This window comes from Astatotilapia calliptera, chromosome 19 (genome assembly GCF_964374335.1).
Source record: "Astatotilapia calliptera chromosome 19, fAstCal68.1, whole genome shotgun sequence".
Taxonomy (NCBI): Eukaryota; Metazoa; Chordata; class Actinopteri; order Cichliformes; family Cichlidae; genus Astatotilapia; species Astatotilapia calliptera.
Genome location: NC_137440.1, coordinates 29,823,623 through 29,838,436, shown reverse-complemented (window position 1 = coordinate 29,838,436; position 14,814 = coordinate 29,823,623). Strand labels below are relative to the sequence as shown.

At 40.5% G+C, this 14,814-nt stretch overlaps 1 protein-coding gene across 4 annotated transcripts in view; it reads left to right on the top strand.

The window, feature by feature from the left end:
* Positions 1–218: 218 nt before the first annotated feature.
* Positions 219–14,814, top strand: part of aspg (asparaginase homolog (S. cerevisiae)) — an 18,303-nt gene continuing 3,707 nt past the window's right edge. For 3 of the 4 annotated variants that reach the window (XM_026152014.2, XM_026152013.2, XM_026152011.2), the window contains exons 1-14: positions 219–1,102; positions 4,619–4,742; positions 5,497–5,532; positions 7,439–7,550; positions 7,673–7,798; positions 7,888–7,971; positions 8,174–8,300; positions 8,395–8,507; positions 9,990–10,175; positions 10,283–10,396; positions 10,493–10,612; positions 10,761–10,856; positions 12,330–12,493; positions 14,278–14,364. In XM_026152014.2, coding sequence (XP_026007799.1) covers positions 853–1,102; positions 4,619–4,742; positions 5,497–5,532; positions 7,439–7,550; positions 7,673–7,798; positions 7,888–7,971; positions 8,174–8,300; positions 8,395–8,507; positions 9,990–10,175; positions 10,283–10,396; positions 10,493–10,612; positions 10,761–10,856; positions 12,330–12,493; positions 14,278–14,364 — 1,739 coding nt within the window. In that variant the 5' untranslated portion in view covers positions 219–852. The remainder of the gene's footprint in view (positions 1,103–4,618; positions 4,743–5,496; positions 5,533–7,438; positions 7,551–7,672; positions 7,799–7,887; positions 7,972–8,173; positions 8,301–8,394; positions 8,508–9,989; positions 10,176–10,282; positions 10,397–10,492; positions 10,613–10,760; positions 10,857–12,329; positions 12,494–14,277; positions 14,365–14,814) is intronic. The other variant, XM_026152012.2, reaches the window with a different exon arrangement.

Below are 14,814 nucleotides of genomic sequence, written 5' to 3'. Positions count from 1 at the left end.
GTGATATAAAATGTGCATCTGCAGCTTTATAACAGAAAAAGATCCGTTTGGTGCTGGTTTTGACCCAGAAGATTTTTAGTGTGGCGCGAGGGATTTATGTTGTATACACATAACTACAAGGCTATAAGGTTACATACCATATTTTATGTAACTATTATTTAAGTATTGCAAAAGTCACCCTCACAAATGTACTCTACACTCAAGAGACACAGTATATTTCAACAACTTTATTGCAAACCGTTAAGTAACAACGTAAGTTAAATCGCCAGCATGATTCATGTTGTAACAGCAGGAACAGGAAAAGGGGGTGAGAGTGTCATTGTACTCTCAATATTGGTTGCTGTGGTTATAATTCATAATATAATCATAACCATATCAGCCAAATAAAATATTTCCATATAAAGATATGAAAACGTGAACATGATGGGCACACGGTATCAGGAGACTGTCCGCATAAAGAGTTTACATCTAGGTCATTCTTTAGCTTTTCTACAGAATTCTTCACTGCGTAGAATTTGTAGATCAGCCTAAATAAAAATTCCTTGAACCAAGACCAAAACTTTATTACTGAGAGACTCGTGCAGAACACGCCCACGTCACTGACGTCAGAGTGCGCTCTGAGGAGTCCGAGAAGTTGAAGAGTTTAAGTGGGTGGGGAAATTAAAACATAACGGTAACAATGAGTCCCTCCTCTGTTTACTAAGCCGTTTTAACTACGACGAAAGCCGCTCTCCGTGTATAAAGGCAGACGATCCTCATGTAACCCTGCTAACAATAAAGAAACCCGGGTTTTGAACACTTTTCTTAGCTACCGCATTTAAAGAGACAGCGCCGGGGCTTTCGAAAAGCATCATGGCGGACTCCAGCACCAATGGCCTCACATCTCTCGCGCGGGCTTTGTCACAACCATCTCTGGATCTGATAGAAGTTAATGATGTTTCCCCTCCACGAAGTCTTCAGCTTCATCCAGGACGAAGGAGAAAGTTGTCCAGTTGCAACTCGATTGAGAACGCCGACCTGGTAACCTCACCTTGCGCCGCGGAGGCGCGGGTCCTCGTTATCAATACTGGAGGAACTATCGGCATGACTCTTCACGAAGACGGTAGCTATGGCAATCATTGTCATCAATTATTCGTTGTTCTCCTCTGTAGCAGTTAGCTAGCATAGCCGGTGGCTTCCTCTTATTGCATGTTTGCATGTGGGTCTGAACACGAGGCGTGACAACAATCTGCACGTGCATCCGAAAATAGACTTGGGGTAAACAGCTTACCTACACAGCTGATGCCATGTGCGACTGGCGACCTTCCAAATAAACTGAAGATGAAGATGCTAAATGAAGCTTGGTTTTAGTGAACAGAAATGCAAAGACGAAAGTTGAGATCAGATGTATTTACTCTGCGCATGATTCAGGGTTTTACAACAGACTTAAGTTTCGAAACAGGAGAGCAGCCAACGCCAAACGTACTACAGTGAAAACAGGTTCTCTCAATGAATAACTGAATGTTGACATTAGTTACTGTGCAACATCTGCGGTATTCGGACTTTTAAAAACCACCTGTCCCTATTTTTCAATCCATAATAAGCGACCTACTCATTGCTTTGACATTTGCAATACAACTAAATATTCTTATATGTTATGGATTTTCTAAATAAGCTGAACTTGCCTTAACTATATTTGGACAAATACCTTTCATTACTTTGTACACAATAGAGTAGATATGAGAATGTTACAAGGCCATTGTTAAATCCTCCCAATTCTTTTGACCTTTGGGCTGAAGGAAGGACAATACTCTGTGGATAAATGCTCAATCAACAATTACTTTATTACATACAATTCAACACTTTATGAGCACAAACCATCCGGATGGGGAGACATGCATGAAGAGGGTCACAGCAAAATCTCAAACTGGTGGAGGATTACTCAAACTCTTATAGCCTCTAGTGGCCCCCAGCTAGTTGTAAAAACCTAAACATTCACATTCTTTCTAACTCCAAGCGAGCCTGACTTATGGCCTTGTCTGTCTCCTCTACTATCAGAAAAAGCAAGGTCCTGACTCTCTGAAAACAGTGTTTCTTATAACTCAGCAGTATAATGCATCATAAAACAATATCATTCATTCACACAGAATCAGCAGTCTAATGCAATACAAATCAGTTTAATAACTGTAATAGTTATCACCTTCTTCTAATTCAGGAGAATAATACAAACTAAAACTACATAATAATTTCACAATCTTTAATTAGGGGTATAACATAGCATAAGATAATATGCTAATATATACCATCCATGTTCTGGTAGCAAAGAAAAGAAAAAAAGCAGCCGGAAAGCCATTTAGGCGAGGGTCATCATCCACACTTGTATTATACGTATATTATACTTATAGCTAAATAGAGCCCAACAATCAGAGTGAACTCATCAAACACAGTGCTAGATCAGTCGCAATGTACAGTAGATCAAGGTGGTTTGTTGACCAACTGAGATATTGACAAGTGATCACAGGATTTATACCACAGCAGAAAGATCTTTTCCTCATCTAATCTCTCCCCACACCCTGGCGTTCTCCCAGCTCAGGCTTCATCAATATTCATGTCACTAACACCCAAAACCAGTTTTTCCTCAGTTTTATGCCAAGGTATGTTCTTTATGGTCTGTTTTTCAACAGATAAACAAAAGTTAAATTAAATACACTCTTTAGACATTAAATTAAGAATAAAATGATTTTATAGATTTGATATGACACTGTTATACTTACATCAAACACTGTAACTATCCTTCATTGTAGCTTAGTAAATGACTGAAATCTTTTCAGTGCCAACACACTGCCTTTGTTGTGTTGTTTTGCTCGACTCATGCTTCCAAGCCTTCTCCATCACTCTAATTCTAGCCTTTCTGTTTTGAACGCAGTGAATAGTTTGGAGCTTGTGATGAAGGTCTTCCGAGGTCTTTTCTTAATGGCTGACTTGGATAATGATATTCCTGCCTTCTGGAGAGTCTTTTTCATTTACATGGATTTTCTGAAGTGGTTTCTTCTTTGTCATGGAAAAGATGCTGTGACCATTCACAGCTATGGTGATCTGTGGGGGGTCCAGGCCTTTTTATTATTTACAGAGCTGACCAGTGTATCCTTTTTTCTTAGGATGTCCCACACTTTTGATTTGGCCACTTATAATATCCCCATTGTCTCTATGATGGGGTTTTTTTGGAGCCTAAAGATGGTCTGGTTTTTGAATCGAGAGCTTCTTTGATTACATATTGTGGGTTTTATAGCAACTGCTTCCAAATACATTATGCCGTTAGAGCTGTAATTACTATACTCTTCCTACAGTTTGGATGTAAACAGCCTCAAATTAAAGCTGAAAGTATTACTATTGGTTGCAATTGTAACTTGAATATGTTTTGATAAAAGGCTCAAATAACAAAAATTGCACGGACTTAACTGTAGGTCAGCTCCCTTAATATACAGTCATATGAAAAATAGTTTTCACACGACTTCTTTACAGCCCTGTGATAATGTAACTACACCCTTGTTGCTTCCGTACAATTTAGAGGGAAACTACGAGCCAGCCACTGCTGACAAATTGCACTTGATTAATTGATCATCATGAAGTGCTGTTGTGGAGGATTAAGTTTGTGTTAACACAATATGAATGATCTTAGAGAAGGAATTGTTGCTGCCCATCATTCCATCATTCTATAGTAAGAAAGATTATTCACAAGTGGAAAACATTCAAGACAGATGCCTGGATCCACAGCAAATTCAATCCAAAGTCAGACTGTGCAAGAGAGAAATTGCAAAAAACTCAAGAGCTACCTCTCAGATGCTACAGGTCTTGGTTAGTGTGTTCAATGTTAAGTTTGTTTGTACAGTATAAAAAGGCTGAACAAATATGGCGTTTTTGGAAGGGTTTCCAGAAAAAGAACATGGCAGTATAGCCTAGGTTTGTCAAACCACACGACTTCTGGAACGATGTCCTTTGGACAAACCAAACTAAACTAAATCCAGAGCGCCACATGTGGTGAAAACCAAACAAAGCATATCAACCCAAACACCTTACCAACCGTCAAGCACGGTGGTGGAGGGGTGATGATTTGGGTTTGTTTTCCAGTCACAGTACGTAGGCAACCTTTCACTCACTGGGACGATCAGGAACTCCTCTTTATACTAAACTATACTAAAATCAAATGTGAGGCCATGTGCCGGACAAAAATGATTGTTAACTGAAATATGATAATCATCAGTTATTCAGATTGCCAGTTTAAAGCTGTATTATTTGTGTGAGTTCAATGTATGTTTATTTTGCTTGACAGTTAAGATTGCATGTCCATATTATATTCTGTCTCCTAACCTTTGTGTTATTGTTTCTAATAGTACATTTAATGTTGTCCTTTTATGTTATACTCAAGAAGATCATGTGTTTTTAAAAGTGTGCTTCAAGTGTATTTCCAGCCGTAATGTTATTTTTTACAATAACCACTAGGGTTCAGTATGAGAGTGTTGTTGTGGTGTTGAGATGACAGCATATCCACTGTGCTCGCTTTCTATTAATAGTAATCCTACTAAAAGCAAACTGTTAAACATTAAATATCTCTGTTGTTTTTCTGCTCTTTAACCTACAGTTCTTGCCCCACAAGCCAATGCTTTTGTGAAGAGCCTGCGTAAGCTGCCCATCCTCCATGATGAGACATATGCTCACCAGACCCGCATGTATGAATACTATGGATCTGACACCTTGGTCCTGCCGTAAGTGCACCCATTAGTCAACATGTAGATATATATATCTGTATTTAACAAAATGAAACCACATGCTGTACTATTGGTTGCCATATGTATCAGAGGAAGACTACATAACTGTGTTTGTAATATTTTAAACATGTTTCCTTATCCTTATTTGAAAACAGAAAATTAACAGTATTTTCTGTTGTCACAGCCATGAGGCATTAGCTCATAATTTGTCTTCATTATTAGCATCTTGTGAGGCCTGTGTTACTGACAGAGCAAGAGTAGGTCAACAACAAAGAAAAGGATCACATGTAAATTTGTAATGTTGCTTATTTTGAACTAAAAGTTTGAAATCCTGTGTGTTTTTATTTCCTTTATACCTAATTTATTACATTAATTATGTCATTTATTTAACTTGAGACCGTCTCACTTCACAGTGAAAAAATGTTGCACTTCATCTAATGTGCAGTGCTTTTCCTGAATGGCTAAACCTGACAGCTATTTGGATCTTTATAGATCCAAACTTTGTGTTTATAGTATGTGCAGACCGTCCTCAGGACAGTGAGATATAATGTATTTCAGGTGTTTTTGCAAGAGCATTCGTTATACAGGCTAAATCGCCCTATATCTTGGATCTGCCCAAGATGGTAACTGCACACAGTGCAAGATATGTTTCCTATCTGGAAAAGCAGAGGCTGAAAATAAAACAAGTTACATTCCTGTTAAGAGATGCACTTATTTTTATTACCCTTAACTGCTTTTGTCACTTTAACAGGAAGCCAGCGCCCCATCCCGACCTGCACTTTCACGGGTGTTGTAGTACTGGTTGCATTGTGTTTGACTTCTCCCTGCTTGAGATTGGTTTGATGTCTCTGCTGTACTTAACACCACTTGCTTGGGTGTGCTTCCCTGTTGGGAAGTGCATGCCTACGTGTCTTTCGGCAGTTGGAAAAAGTTGCTTGTTGCTTGAAGTAATTCTGTGTCTCTTACTCCGGCTAATTTTGAACTCTGTAACTAACAAGGCAGCTGTACAGCGTCTCGTTCCTGATATAAGCAAAAGATAGATTGCAGTGTTGCATGTTTAACTTTATTTTGTCTTGTTTTGTCATGCTTGTGTGCAGTTGAGTGAATTGGGCTCGGAGCCGATTGACAAGCCCTTTAGGGTCTTCATCGTCAGTAGAAGTAGCCTTTTCCAGAGACACTAATTTCCTCTCTGGCCTCATGTTGACTGCTATTATAAAAGTGGGTTTAGTCCTGTATTATAGTAAAGATATCAAGGTATCTATGGCCCTTGAAATGGTAAGTATTTTCTAAAGATAGGTTGTTAGAACTTCGTTATTTTATTATCTGTGAGATATATATATGCCATCTTCTTATGTTTTTCATTAATATTCTACTGATTGAATGTTTTTAGGTGTTCAGCACGTCTTAACACTTGCTCATCCTTGAGTTTGCAGTGTTCATATCAACTGAATTAAACTCACATGCAAATTTAATAGGCATACCGTTGATCTTATTCAAGAGCTGATCCTACGTCTATTATTTCAGAGGGGAATTGGTTTATTGATTAACTGCAAAGCTTTATTCATGTGATGTTGAGAGGCAATGCCACAGGGCTGTTTGCTTCCACCTCCAGCGTCCTTCCATGCGTTTATTATTCTGAGCATATGAAGTGTCTTAGCATGAGTATGGTAATGTGTAGCTTTGCTAAACCTTAGGACACACTGCCAGATATATGAATAATTGGTGATTTGAATAGTGTTTTTTTTAGGCACTTTTCTTCTAGAAGATCGACAACATATGTTCTTGGGTCATGTGTCGACTTGAGGCTAATTAGTAGAGTGTCTATAGGACCCCTGCTTGGATGGACTGGGGCTCACCCGCTCTTCCCCCTGCTGTTCCATTCACCTCCTATCTCTATGCTATAAGGCTGCCCTATGGTAATGTGGGGGGTGTTCTACGGTGTTTCTTTAAAAGGGAGATTAAAAAGAAAATCGCTTCATGGCTTTTCAGTCAGTCACGCTGCCTTACATGGAGCGTGGCAGGTGGGGCTGTGGGACGCCTGCGTTAAACTGCACTTACAGGCAGCATAAATATGTATGTATGAAAGACTCCCTCCCTATTATTTGCAATGAAAAAGAAATACAGGCTTTTGCTCCAACATGATACGAGTCACCAAAGAACCTTCAAAATATATCGGATAAGCTATCTTGTGTCCATAAATGTAAGTGTTCAGTCATGTAGCTGTGCAGGAAATTGGGACTCTACTGTGCTAAACAAAAATGCTTAACTTTTAAAGTGCTGCACTGTCTAACTTGTGTGACTTTGCCCCTCCCTTTTACCCTTTGAAAATTCTTTGTGTGCGTAAACCTGAAACAGGTTTTGGCGCCCTGTTGCTCAGACAGAAGGCCCAGATTTTGAAGTCAGCGTTTTTAACATTCCCTTACGCTTCTTTAAGCTCACATCTCCCCTTTAACCAGAACCTGATCCAGCTTTTATTAAATGTTCACCACAATACATAATACGTAATAATTTATCCCAGTAAAGACTTTAATTGCTTGTTGACTGCGTGAACTTTTGAAGTTGAATATTTGTACTTGGAACGACCAACACCGCTGCTTTATTATTGGCTGTATAATCTGTCACTGTTTGGCTTTGTGTAAATGTTCCTATAGAGAATGCAGCTCATAGATAAACTGGACTGTTTTCTCTTCCAGACTGAGTAAACAAAATAAGAGGATAGTCTACACTATCTTGGAGTACAATCCTTTATTGGACTCTTCCAATATGACCACAGATGACTGGGGTAGATTTGGAAAGGACATTGAGGTACTTGCTACTCTTTTTAATTTGTTGTTGTGCCTTTATATTACTTAAATCCTGCTTTTAAAATCTATCTGGCCATGTGAAATTATCTCCATTATGATAATTATTTTCTTATTTCACCCCAGAGAAACTATGAAAGCTACGATGGTTTTGTGATTCTTCATGGCACAGACACTATGGCTTACACAGCCTCTGCCCTGTCCTTTATGTGTGAGCATTTGGGCAAACCGATCATTCTCACGGGCTCACAGGTAAGAGCTGCTATCCTCAAGTCACTAACTAACCAGCAAATAAACCAGGGTTTACTGCTTTGTTAAAATGAGACACTTTCTGTCTTTAGGTACCCATCTATGAGATGAGGAATGATGGCAGAGACAATCTACTTGGGGCATTACTAATTGCTGGACAATTTGTCATTCCTGAGGTGAGATAAAGAAGATGGTTTATAGCTGCTAATTGACTGCAAACCTTATTAGAAATGTTGGATTGTGAGAGAGAAACTGACTGAATGTAATACCCTGATAGCCAGTTGTTGCTTTGTTTTCTCTTAGCTCTGTTATATGTTAGTGATTTAATCAATCAAGAAATAAATTATTAAGTTCATCTTATGAACATGCATTTGTTAGGTGTGCCTGTATTTCTACAACAAACTCTACAGAGGGAATCGTGTGACCAAAGTGGATGCTGGGAGCTTCAATGCATTCTCATCTCCTAACTTGGCCCCCTTGGCCACTGCTGAAGTGGATATTACAAGTAAGGAACCAATAAACTGCTTACGTAGAAAATAAATCACTTTTTGTTTTTAAAGGATTATTTTTTTAATGGAGTTTCTTCAACTTTCCGCCAGTCAACTGGGATACAGTGTGGAGGGCAAACACCACAGCAAAGTTTCAAGTCAAGACTGAGCTGAACCGCAACGTAGGCCTGCTTAGGCTATTCCCAGGAATCACTGCGTCTACTGTAAGTTTCAGGGAAATGTAGTTTATTTAACTTTTTATTAAAGTGGTATAAAATGTCATTTTTTGTTTAATGCTACTGGTGTAGCCTGTGAAGTGGACCATGGATGTAATTTTGGAATATTTACCAGATGTTCTGAAGCTACCGCTTGTCATTATTTGGATAGAAGAATGAAAATGATAAAAACTAAACAGCTTGCTCCTTAGAGTGCCTCACTAATCACTCAGAGCGGCCGCCCTGACAGTTGTGTATAACTTTAAGTCTTAAATGCAACCCTGTACAACCTTACAGCTAAGGTCACAAAAAAGATTAAAACACTCACTAGCACCATAAACAAACAGCCAGCTTCATGTAACTCAGCAGTCGTATTGTCTTCTCCAATGTTGTCCTTTTAAACATGGGAGTCTGTTTTCTCACATTTTGAGACAGCCTCATTTGGCTGCTTGAGGAACTGCAGTATTTGGACTTGAGCCTTGGCTTCATTTCTAAGCCTCAGAGGTTCCAGCTTACTTACGCTGTTTCCAATTAAAACCAAATGACATGCAGTCAAGTGCTGAAATGAGTATGTTAAAATTGCCGGCATGGTGCAAATCTTTAAGCCGAGAAAGTTGTAATTGCCTCCTTTTTTTCTGTTGTACTAGATCACCTGTTCTTCAAAGGTAACAGACTGTTGTTTTGTCTGCAATAAAATATAGTTGACTTCAATGTAATTGCGCTATTAGCCTTCTTCTGTTACTTTCCCAGTCATGTAAGCTGCCATCAAAGCTCAAGCCAGAGAAAGATGAGACGGAGTTATGGGCCATGTCCAATCCCCCTGTAAAGAGGGAGGGTTGCTACAGATACTGTAACATTTAGCTGCACCTCCCCCTGCAGCGTCTGCTGGGGGAGCGACTTTACTGTCTCAATCTGCTCCCACTGCCCAACTCTGCTATCAAGGCTTTCTTACAGCCTTTAACTGCTTTTATGAGGCACCGTTTTGATTAGGCACTTGGCTCTCGTGTGTCCGCACTCTGCAGTACGGGAGCTTCATTGGTAATCTGTGTCACACCTTTCTTGTCAAACTGCTTATCGCATCAAAAAATACTGAGTGAACCTGGAACTTTTAATGTCACCTTCTTCTCGCATTTTATGGTAACTGGCACAAACTTGCCAAGTGACTTTATGCTTGCTAACACCTTCAGATTAATTGCTCTCCTTTCTGCCATTTGAGTCATCTGCCATTCTAGTCATATGCCATGGCTAATGATGTGGTGTAGGGCTTCCCAGTGCCAACCAGCCAACCAGTGACTGAGATACTCTGGTTGCAGAGATGGCACCAGATGGGCTTTTAGGAGAGTGAATGGGTTGCATGGAGTTAAAGGGGCTGCAGGAAAAATAACACGGAATACTAATTTCTCATCTTGATTCTGCACAGTTGAGTAGCCAGTTAAGATGGCCATAAATTTTGGGTGTTTATAACCTGAAACTGCGCTCATCTTTGTCCAGGTAAAGGCTTTCCTGCAGCCACCCATGGAAGGAGTGGTCCTGGAAACCTACGGCAGCGGAAATGCCCCCGATAACCGCCCTGATCTCCTGGAACAGTTAAAGAAAGCCACTGATGCCGGTGTCATCATCATCAACTGCACGCAGTGTCTGAGGGGGTCGGTGTCTACATCCTACGCCACTGGCAAGGTAGTTCATGACGCTTGGTAATTAATCACAGTCTTGTTAATATGTTCAGTTGAGTTGGAGAGAGAATGAATCAATCAGGTCACTTATTCCTGTGATTGATACTACAGGTCTTGATAGAAGCCGGCCTGATAGCAGGAGGCGACATGACTCCAGAGGCTGCGCTGTCAAAACTGTCCTACGTATTGGCCAAGAAGGAGCTTGCTCTGGAGGCGAAGAAAAAGGCTGGTGGCACTTTCAACACTTTCTTTTCCATTATGTGGAAGCTTTTAAAGTAACAAAGTGCTAAAAGATTATTATTTTTTTGTGACTCTGTCCAGATGATGGCAGAGAACCTGCGAGGTGAAATGATCGCTGACTTGGCAGGAGCCAAACTGTGCCTGAGTGACAGCCGTTTCATCCAAGTCATTGCCAAGTCTCTAAGCGTCAGCTGCAAAGAGGTAAGGGTAGCAGTGCATTTCCGCAGACTTTCAGCTCTGGGGCTAACTTTAGGTTATTAGGAGCTTGTCATTTTGCCATACTTGATGACTTGTTTTCATATTCAGAGAAATTGCGGGTTTTAAAATTCTTGGAATCTGGTTTCAAAAGGAGCTGGAAGCCATCCGAGATGCTCTGACTCCCACGCTGGCATGCGCCGCTGCTAAGATCGGTGACATTGAGGCCTTAAAAGCCCTAAAAGAAATGGTAAGCAATCCTACGACCTTCACCACATGCTGTAAAGTTAATCATTATTTCCTGTTTTTGAGTCTCCAAACACATTTTACCCATTTCTTTCCTGGTCATGTTTGGCTATAAGGTCATTGAACTTTGGAAAACTTTTCCCACTGGTAGATTTTCAAAACATTTTCAGGGTCACACTTCCATTTTGTATTAGAGCGGTGTAGTCAACACGCAGGCACTCAGACAAGCAGAACTAGAGGACAGACTGGTAAGGCAAGCCTAGAGTTGTCTCCACAGTCGCATGTACATGTCTGTATGTGGATTGACTGGTATGCAGCTGCTGCCTAGATTACCTTGAAGTTTTCAAAAATATATTCTGCCCTCACGTAAGGGCATTGGCTGCTTTTCACTCATTTTTGGTCCAGACCTTGTTTATTTTTATTTTTTGTATATTTGTTAAGCCACTTAACACTGACCCATGAATCATTCAAGCATAAAAAAGCAGCAGATGAACAGTATTTGAAAGTCATGTCCTTAAGAAATAGTAAAGAAAATCCAGCAAAAACCTTCCAGTTGATGATCCCTCTAATGTTCACTGAAGCCTCTGCAGAAATGGTAGAAGGGCGGCTGTCAAGCAGCCACTCTTAAGGAAAGTAAGCAGGGAGAAAGGGCTGAGATATACCACATTAGACAAGAAATTTAGTTAAAATCGGTAGCAGCAGGTCTTAAGAAGTGATCAAATTGAAAATTTTGGTTCAAATCATTGTCAGTATCTACAGAGGAGATCGAGAGAGAGCTACAACAGTGAGTGAATACAAGCACGGTGGATGGTGACGTTGTCAAAATTGATGCAATTATAAACACAGAAATGTGCTGTCAAATTTTGATCCGATGTAATGCTAATTGGAAAGCATCAGATTGGCAACGGCTTCATTTTTTCAGCATGACGGTGATCCCAAACACACTGTCAAACTAAAAGCATACATGGATAAAGACAAACAAAAAAACAGTGGGACACTACCAGGCATGGGTTGGCCCTCAGAGCCCAGACCTCAACATTACTGAAGCAGTGTGGAATCATCCTCACAAAGAATGGAACAAAAAGCAGCAAACATCCAGAGAAGAGCTTTGAATGTCCTTCAAGAAGCCTGGAGAAGTATTCTTGAAGACTGCTACTCAAACAGTTTGGCACTTTAGATCCTCAGATGAGTGGAAAAAAAATCAGCCACAGGTTTGGCATCGCCCAAATCTAGCAGTGGTGTAAGGCTTTTCGATCATTCTAGTTGTACACTCAAGTTTTAGTCTTTTTCAGGAGATTTTTTATTATTATTTTTGTAATTTTGTTACGCTGTCTGAAACAGGTTTCTCTTGTGATTGAGCATTGAGTCTCACTGGGATTACCCGTATAAATAAAGATTAAATAAAATCAATACATCATCTCACCACACTAACCTTTAAACCACCAGCACACACACTGAGGATTTTCCCTTTCCACAGGGCAGTAACTTATGTCTGGTGGACTACGATGGACGCACACCCCTTCATGTTGCTGCCTGTGAGGGCCACCTCAAAATGGTGCAGTACCTACTGAGTCATGGAGCTTCGGTCCACACTAAAGATCGCTATGGTGACACACCCCTATGCAATGCTGTGCGTTTCAGGTAAGACTTGTCTTGTTTCGAAACAGTAAGGGCCAGTGTGTCTGCCTGTATCTTGCTGTTAAAGTAATATTGTCATTTATGAATTTGCAAACACAACAATTTAAATCCCCCCCTCTTGGCAATTAGACATCTGAGGATCTCCTGCAAATATGTTTAATAGCTGCTACAGAGAGGACTTCATTACATGAGCTGCTGATAGGTTTTGCTCAAATGGCAAGAAAGCAGCAGCGGCTGGGGGGAGGGTGAAACCAGGAAGGGGCTCGTAATGGAGTTTAGAGGCCGGGCAATAATTATAAGCTAATTAGGCTAATTGTCATCTGACAATTTAGGCAGTGTTTATTTTTACCAAAGCTGTATTTTTAATTTTGTGTCATTCACTGAGGTTGCTCTAAACGTCTGTCAGGGAATAGCCAGGCGTAACATTTCAGGGCTATGTTGAGCCTCAGGGTGAAAACGTTGTGTGTGTCAGAGCTGCGACAAATGGCTCATCTCTTTCAACGGTTGGTGCTGCAAGTGTGGACTTGTTGCCTTTGTGATGGCAGAGGGATGCACTGGAGCGCAGACACCTGTTGTTACACTTCCTGTAATGTGCTGCACAGCTTGAGCAGCTATTCCCCTTCTTAATATTTTCACTGAAATAACAAAAGTAATAAAAGTGGAGTTTTAAGTTGCTGTCAGGGATGCGCGAGCACATTGTGAGCCACATTTCGTACTGTATTAAGAGCCTAATGCCCATATAAGGAGAGGCAGAGAGGACAGAGAGAGAAACCTGAAAGAAATGTGGGGAGTGCCCTCTGAACCAGTCCTACCAGCTTGCTCCCCGGTTCATTGATGAGAGTTACTGGCTTATGCTCCGCAGGAAGTCCCTAATAGGTTCTCTGGCTGTTGCTCTCCATACAGCTAAACAATTAGGCACAAAATTGAGCTCTTACTAGCTTACCCTGTCGCTTTGTCACACAGGTCTTATTCAGAAAGTCTGCGGGTCAGTTGTGGAAACTTTTCAGCCTTTGCTTTTAATGCACATTTCTTGTCACCGTGAAAATCACTGCATGTGACTCCTGCGTGGGCGGCTCTTTGCGGGGGACAACAAACTTGTTCGTACTTGCCAAACGACGATTACTGCCACACAGACTCTTTCGCTCCAAGTCTAAATTACAGTGTGAATGAAAATGTTGTTTAAAATTAGCATTATATCTAATTACACTTAATAGGTAGTTATGTCTGTTTCTTCTGATTCAAACGAATATGCTTATTAAACATAAGCCCTTTTATTAATGAGATATAGGCTCTCTGGCATCTCGCTAAGAGACGGAGATGGAGTGCACGAGCATTATTTGGTTCACGTGCAAAGGACTCGTCACACTTGTTGTAACTGAGATTGTCATCATCACTTCTCTTGAAGTCTAGCCAAACTTCTGAGTATTTGGGCCCATCATTAATAGCAGGGTCTATGTGCGTGTGCTGCAACAGCTGCTCTCGATTGGACACAGGCACCGAGAGGGGAAGACCTGACTTTTGAATTGAGAATAGCAAAAATGCACCATAATCTAATGTCCTAATACAACTGCAATTAGAGAGAGATTTATAGTCACAATGTTGTGTTGTGTTATTACATTCCTTGAAACTTGTACCATGTGGAATATGTTACTAGCTCTGTCTTAAGGTTTGCAAGAGTTACAGAAAAGTGATCAGTTGCGATGCCCTTTTATTAATAGAAAAGAGTGCATGTGTGAATGGTGATATACAGTAACAATAACTCTGTGATTACATGCTCTCTAACTTAGACACAAGGAAGTTGTGAAGCTGCTGAGAAAGACCGGAGCTCATTTCTCCAGACATGAGTTGGACGAAGCAGGAACTGAAATGTGCAGGTCAGACACAAAAAAGGAAGTATTGTAACAATTGTACACAGCCACTTCGTTGCTCCACCGTCACTAATGACCCATCCTACATAGCTGACACAGGTGCAACCAGTTGTCCCACTCTTACACAAACTGTAGGAATGCTCCCTAACAGCATAGCTTCAGATCTGTTCTCTATCTGTAGTGTCAGTGAGTACGTGTTGTTTTTTTTTCCCTTTCTTTCTTTCTTTTTTTTTTTTAAATCTGCCCGAGACACTAAACAGGTTTTGTTAAGACCGTTCCAATTTCCAGTTTCAGGAACACACCTTTCATATGATAAGCATTGCATGTGTCACTATGAAGATAAACCTCAAGCTCCTGTGGCTCATGTGGCTCAGTAATACTGAATGTTCCATTGATATGCTTTTGCAGTCTTTCCACAAATTTCCTTTACACAAGCTGTTCTTTGCCCAGTGTATA